Here is a 7,594-nt window from a genome sequence, read left to right as displayed (position 1 = left end):
CACACCCTTTCTTTCCCATGCGGCGGATCCTGTTCTAGATACTGACTCTGATGAGGAATCCAAGTAAAGATTGATTGAAATTATGCACCTTTTCCTGAATCAATATCACATATGAAAATATTAAATATATTGTTATAGCTCACAAACTCTTTATTCTACAACATTTTCAGTATATATGACTAACTATTAAAATGAACCGGTGATAGTTTTCAGTATTTCATTACCTATCTTTAACTTGTTTTGTTTGCTTGTTTATTTGTTCTTTAACGTCCCTCTCGAGAATTTGCACTCATATGGAGACGCCTAAACTTGTTCTTGATTGTCCCTTTTGAAAAAGAAAATTATAATAAGAATATCATTACCATGCAGTTTTAAGGTATACTCTAGGAACATTGTAAATATTAATATTTATGCGAAACACGGAAAAACTTCTGTTTTAGTCTGTATGTTTTCAGAAGTCTAAGCGCTTATTGACAATTCAATCTAAAATGTTTCCTGTCAGAGATTCCTTCAAATTTCCTATCTAAAACGCCCAAAGTCTTTAAAAAAAATCAGGTAAGTGCTGTGGCTCACAGGCTCCGTCTCTGACAGATTATCATATTTCTCTATGTGAATGGTATTGGTGGTTATACTCGGGCATTTGTATCCAAGAAAACAAAGAAAAGCGTCTGTCTTTAAAGTTAAACTGATTTTGCAATGTCCTTTTATATGCATTCTTTGTGTATTTTAGAACTTCATGTAATCATATAGTGATCATAAACTTCTAAAAATACAAAGAAACAATATCTTTATTCAGATTTACGAAAATTCATACAGTAGAAAAGTAGAAGGAAATGCTTTCCAACCCATCGAATGATCACATAACTTAGCACAAAAGCACTTAATATGCTGTTGTCCAATTATTGGTAGAAATTTTAAAAAGTAAAACTCTCTGACTCGCATATTGTAATCTCTAATAATGTCATTAAAATAAATTGCACTCATTGTTACATTTTTACAGTTATTGCTTTCTTATTTCCGAATCAGCTAAAAACTGATCACTCGGGGTTCCTTGCGTCCCTCGGACCCCGCACACTTGCCTCGGACTTGAACGATGTTCAACCGTTTTACTTCTACAATCATTTGATCAAATCCGAAATTTCTCTTAATATTCTTCCTTTGAATTCCGATTTACTTTGTGGCATTCTGCTTTCAATTACTCCTACATTATTAACAAGAGAGATGTTTTGGTTAACTTGTGCAATGCGAAATACAAAATGAATTTAAAGGTACTTCCGGCGGAGAAATTCAGCGATCTGATGCAAATTCCTCCACCAATCGCATCCGAGGTTTATGTGGAGCGTAGCGGAGTCAGCCAAGGATTACCGATTGAAAAACTGACTTCTCTCAATCTCAGTGGCACAAAGTTTAAAATCGTGTCATACCATCGCCTCCAAGATGCAACTGAAAAAAAGAAATGTCTCTAAAGCACAGTAACTCAATGATTAGAAAAGTTTGAGTTTTTCCCCATCATCTGGCTGTTATGCAAGGGATTATCGATTAATTTTTAGCAGACGATGAGTTCTAGACACGGATATCACGAGGGATATATGAAACTCCTTGGTTTGTTCCATTTTCAAATAAAAATGTCTCTAGGGATGAAATAGAAGATACACAAACTAGAGATGAATATAACAGAGCAGGTCGCCGTTGTTTGTCCATTGTTTTTGCTTTGTGATGACAGGAAAGCCGCTGAAAAAGAGAGAATGAAAATTACCCTTATGAAAGAAATCCATTTTGCCTAATGGAAAAGCGATATTGATTTCACTAAACAAACATAATGCTAGGTTTCATAATGACATTTCATATCTTTTCGGTTCACAATCATGATTACGATTCAATATTACTTAATCATATATTTAACGACATTGTTGTTATGGGTAATAGTTGCCGTACATGGTTTTTTGGTGGTCCTGATCGTCATGTTTGTTGTTTTAATTGTTGTTTGTTGTTGAGGAGTAATCTTTAATGACTGCTCGTCGAATTTACATGTGATGTTCATTCCCTTTGTATATGGTGTAGTATACTTTGCCCCATTGGCAAGAGCTAAAAGAGTAAAATACTCAACTAATAAAATAAGCTTAAATGATTTGGACTTTTCGGTTATGCGACGATGTCGTTCTTATCAAACTGACATCACCTTGTTAAAACACGAAACATTCTGTAAACTGCACTTAAAATCGTCGATATTAGTGTTCTTTTACACACAGAATACAATTTCATGTATTACCCTTTCCCGTAAGCAATGGTGATCTACTCCAAACCTGTCATTAACTTTTCATTTTAAAATTATTTTCAAAAATGAAATAGTGTTGGGTAAAAGAACTGAACATGTTGCGTTCATTAGGTAATTTTCATTCAGTAAACTGATAATATTAAGGTTGGTGTTCTGCGTTATTATTGATGATAATCTCCCCTTTAATGATTATGCATCCATATTTCTTCTATGAATTGAAATATATTCTGTTTAATGTAGATATTTGATATTTCCAACATTCTAAAAGGTTGCAAAGCAGATGAGATGAAAATTTCACAAAATTCAGTGATTGAATCAGTCCTTTCTGAAAGAGTGTACCATGCTTGTATGTTGGTCGTTGGGGACTCGCTTTAATTGCGGAAGCCCTGTAGGAATCACATAGTCCGTCAATCTGTCCGTCGATAATTTTTTCAGCACAGTAATTGAAACAAGGACAATGCTAAGCGGAGCATTCCCTCGCAAAAGAGCACATTGCACCCGATATTACTTATCAGATTTACCTACACTATACCCCCCCCCCCCCCATAACGTTGCAAGAGGATAGGACCCTTGAAATAAAGCAAGAGCGCACTCGCACTGCGGCATGCGGTCGACCAAAGTGGTATAATTGTTTACCTTCAGCATCATCGTAGCAATGGTTCGTTTGATTTTCTTTGTGCCATCTGCAGTGTGCCAAATCTTCTTTGCCCACAATGCGTATACCCTTACGGGAGAACCTGAAGGACGCATGCTCACATGAAATATTAACGTGCGTGTTGTTATGGTACGCCATTGTTCGAAACCCAGAAACTAGAAATAGAAAATTTTTACTTTTCATTAATACCTCAGTAATTATGGCATTTAAACTTGAAATGCTGAAAGTTACTCTCGGCTTATGAATGTATCAATTTAGGCCATTTCATGAAAATTGCTACAATTTTAGAAGATAATTTGTTCCACTTAATGAACATCCACTATCTGAAACAAAAAATTATTGATGAAATGTTGAGGCCTCTGTTGTAGACTTTTTGCATGTTTTTCTCCAAAAGAAATAAGTAACAGAATTTTACGCATTATTTAATTAGGACTGATTGTAAAACCTATTATTTAAATAAAATGTATATGGTGTAAAATATCAGAAAGAACTGTACGAAGAAAAAAAATGTTTACAGAAATTTTAAAGAATTGTTTACTTTCAGACATTATGACAACACAGATAACGCCATCACAATCCTGAAGAGATAGAATACACGCATTGCTGTGATACAAAAACAAGTTGTAAAGTGATTAAGAACATTTTGTTTCATTAAGTTTGATTCTAAATATTTATTTGAAGCTTTTTTCTGAAACCTAATCAAAACTAGAGAAAAAAATGGCGATATTATCAAAACAGAAGAAGCGCTGAGTACATCTTTGTGACGTCCTGAGTACTAAGTTCTAAAGGATGTAAGAGGAAGATTGTTTTCACAGACTGACGGAAACCTCGCCATTACAACTTTTCTGGTCTTTTAAAAGTAGAGCTCTATACATGTTTTATTTTATACATGTACTTTTTATTTGTTTATCACCTTTCACTGAAATCGGAAGAACTTCACTTATATTTATTTTATTTTGTATCCATAACAACATTCTTTATTGAGCAGAAAAAAAAAATTGTCAGAGGAATTAAGTATCTTGGTGTACATAATCTACTTCTTCCATTCAAAGCTGACCCAAAACTGTATGAGAAGAGGATTTCAAAGAAAAAAGAAAATAATATTTAGACTTACGACAAGGCCTAAGAAGAATCTTCTCATGTACACTAATATTATGACAGGTAGTGTTTACCCAAAGCGGATAACCAGCATGGATTGTGTGGTTAAATGGTGTAGTAAAGGTCAAAATTCCACTGTTGTTGTCGTGATAATACTGCACAGAGTCTGCTGTGTGGCATAATAATCTGCCATTACCGATAAATATGCAGTCAGCTAAAACATCTGAAACGATGGTGATTTTGAGGCTTTTCATATTACACTTCATTAAAATCTCAATTCCCAGTTTCTCCGAGTGACAAGTCCCGTCGGATAGTGCATCGGAATTGATGATAGTTCCAAAAATTCCTTGACGGGAGAGAAAAGACAAGTTTAATGGCATTAAATAAAATTTGGAATTTAATGTAAAAAGTAAACTATATTACGCATTTACCCCTCTGATCAGAACATATTTTGGATCAAGCAAAGTAAATCTGAAAGCATCAATAGTAAGAACATATTGACTCATATCATTTTATTATAAATTTAGTGTATTCCTAATTAGCCTTTCAAGATTATTTTGCAAACAGATGTCACTGAGTTAACCGATCAAAGAGTAGATTATTTCAGTCAACATGAAGTTGTATTTTTCAGTATTTACTGGGTGTAATTTCTATGTACAACTATTATTATTTCCAAATTTTGTCCACAACAATAACGAATAATAGTCTCACCTTTTTGAATTAAAAAGGCTCCTCCAAAAAATACGCCTACAATAATAATTCCATTCGGCACCATGAGTACGGCTTTCCTGTAATATTTATATTATTAGGTCGTTTGTTTATGCATAGCCATTGACGTATTGCTGCATTCTGTGCAATGTATGCGATATCTGTGTCAAACGTCTGCATCGGCTCTACAGCTGTCAGGTATTGACTCGTTTTAATGCAATCGCATATTTTGCCAACTGCAGCGCAGTTTGATTAAATGATTATTCAGTTACAATTTTATCTTTGGGTTATATCGTTAACGTCCAAACGTTGACAGATACATCATAATGTACTTCTGTTTATTACTTTATAATTATATTTCCTGTCCACTTTTTAGAAAATTAAACCGCTTGTTATGTATGGAGATCGATTAAACATAATGCATGCTTGATTAAATGTGGATTTTCAAGTGTTAAAAGCACAATTTACATTCGTTTTCTTTTGAAAAGAATCTTAATATATCATTTTTTACATGCTTACCAATTTATCTGGCTACTAAGTGAAAAGGGGGGGGGGGGGAGGGGGCTTAAATGCTTACAAAAACATACTATTGGAAGCTGCAGTTTACAACACTATCAAAGGTTTTACTATCGTAAATCAAAGTTACTAGGAGTTTTAATTTGTCATATTTCGTATTCACTAAATCTTACATGTATTTATTTTTAAACTGAAAGGAATTACTACTTGTATATTCAAATAATTAAATTAACATCATTGCTTAATAAGGCCCTAAATCTTAAAAAAACTAACGTTTTATAGTTACTAAAAGTATTTACTTAACTAAACTTTTAGTTAAGTAAACTTTTTTTAGTATGTGCACCAATCAATACTTCTTCGATTCTTTGTTCACATGAACATTGACTATGGGCAGATTTCAATAATGATTTAAAATATGACAAAATAGTTAAAAGGTAATTGTTACATATACAACTTGGCAATTGAAAACAAATTAAAAGAGCAGAGAATGTATTACAAGAGATACTTGAGTAGTAGATAAATACATCTGTATATGGCTGCGTTTATCGTGTTTCCTAAAGAAAGTGGTTTGCCACTTACTGATCCTCGTATTTCTTATTTATTACACGTTAATTGCCTTCAAATGTAACATTCAAGGGTTTTTACCGGTTAAGGAGTAACAAACGTAGAATTGTCTAAAGCATGTTACGTACACAAGTTCTCATAATGTCAGTTTTTTTAAACATCACATCCTGTTGTCCATGTTTTTGCTTCATTAGTTTAAAAAAAAACATTGAAACTTTCATTATTCAGAATTTTTATAGGCAGACCTCTCCTGATGTACAAATAACAGACAGAGAGTTATTTATAATCTTGTTTGTAATTGAACGCACTGAACCGATAACACAGCTAGGTAAAAACAAAAATACACAGTTATGACAGATACAAATCGATTTAAACTCGATTTTAAAGCCAACAACAAAACCTGCAACGATCATTGAATCCGTTGTAGAATTATAGGGAAGCTAAATAACAGAAAAAGATGTAAGTAAGAGTCCTTACCTATCCTCTGTCATGAATGAAATGTGGACGTCATTTGTGCAGTTGGATTACATGAATTAAATACCTTATCTCCAGGTTGTTATTTATACATCCTCAAGGTCACAACAGTGTCCTTTACGGTTTAATAAAAATATTTTTAGTAGTTTGATGCAGTAAATAAAAAAGTGGTTTAAAATTATACGATGACTGCTCAACATCTGATAGACATGCGTTGTTTAATGGAAGCTGTTATGATAATAATTCTTGAAATTCAACATGAAATCAATGTTAACATAGACATTAAAAATGAATAAGGAGTGACATGCACAGGTTTGTTCTTTTAAGTTTCATAAACCCTCAGCTCATTCATATGAAATATTTCTTAAACTAATTATGATTTAAAAAAGATTTTATAAGTAAAATACAAACAATTATATCATAGCTTGTGTGGGGAAATAAATCAAATAAGACAATTCAACTTGACGAAATAAAGAAATAACAGACATACACGGAAGAATGATGTACCCAATGCGCAATATTTTGCAAAAAAGTAAAGTTTAACACCTGGTATTTTTATTATAAATAATCAAAAATCAAAACCCATGTAAGCTTGTTCGTGATATATGTGCAATTGAACTACAAAATAAAGAAAAACTGGAAGAGAATGTTGTACCCTTTTGGCAGCCACCCACCCGCCTAACATTTTCACTATTTCAATAACCGGACTTTTCCTACGAAAAGCCCAGTTAAATATTATATATGTCATAGTAACTTAAATAAATAGACAATTATGAAAACTGTTCAAATGACTATCCTGGTTAAAATGCACTTAATTCGATGATCAAAATTTATCGACTAAGGTCAGTCGCGGCCTTGTTTCGAACACACGACCTTCCGATCACAGAGCGAGCTTATAAAAGAAATTTGCTTTCTATGCGTTAAACTCATTTAAATTCTGAAATTCTTTAAAAAGACACGCCCACATATACATTATTATCCGTGCTTGAATATTCTAATTATGGAGGGAGTAATTGACTCCAAAAGACGAAGAATAAAAATTTCCTACAGAAACACTGTAGTTGGGCATACTCTATTAATTATATGCAAAACTATTAATGACTAGGTTTTCAGCTCAAGTCCTTACTAACTGAAACGTCGTTTTTTTCCGGATGTCTTGGTGGAAAGAATGGAAAACAGAAGACAAAGATGACATTTATTATAAATATTTTCATAAGCCTGGAAAAGACATACAAAATGAAATCAACAGGCAACAAGAATACATATATATTTAATTTTGATTTTTTTTTATCAGAACAAAATAT

At 32.9% G+C, this 7,594-nt stretch overlaps 1 protein-coding gene across 1 annotated transcript; it reads right to left on the bottom strand.

The window, feature by feature from the left end:
• Nucleotides 1-666: 666 nt before the first annotated feature.
• Nucleotides 667-6,345, bottom strand: LOC133198559 (uncharacterized). Its single transcript, XM_061334637.1, has 6 exons — nucleotides 6,294-6,345; nucleotides 4,740-4,816; nucleotides 4,045-4,374; nucleotides 2,912-3,085; nucleotides 1,936-2,085; nucleotides 667-1,731 (listed from the first exon to the last, which is right to left on the bottom strand). Exons 1-6 carry the CDS (start codon nucleotides 6,305-6,307, stop codon nucleotides 1,616-1,618), a joined length of 861 nt encoding a protein of 286 aa, XP_061190621.1. The 5' UTR covers nucleotides 6,308-6,345; the 3' UTR covers nucleotides 667-1,615.
• Nucleotides 6,346-7,594: the final 1,249 nt, after the last annotated feature.

The sequence above is a fragment of the Saccostrea echinata genome, unplaced genomic scaffold, assembly GCF_033153115.1.
Source record: "Saccostrea echinata isolate AGI-Se365-2 ecotype Australia unplaced genomic scaffold, CSIRO_AGI_Sech_v1 ptg000033l, whole genome shotgun sequence".
Taxonomy (NCBI): Eukaryota; Metazoa; Mollusca; class Bivalvia; order Ostreida; family Ostreidae; genus Saccostrea; species Saccostrea echinata.
This window is presented reverse-complemented; position numbering and strand designations above follow the sequence as displayed.

What these genes read in the sequence shown, in the direction of transcription:
- LOC133198559 (XM_061334637.1), bottom strand. An exon ending in AGCCTTTTTAATTCAAAAAG is followed by an intron (nt 4,375 to 4,739) that starts GTGAGACTATTA and finishes TCTCCCGTCAAG; the next exon opens with GAATTTTTGGAACTATCATC. An exon ending in GATTCTTCTTAGGCCTTGTC is followed by an intron (nt 3,086 to 4,044) that starts GTAAGTCTAAAT and finishes TTCTATTTCTAG; the next exon opens with TTTCTGGGTTTCGAACAATG.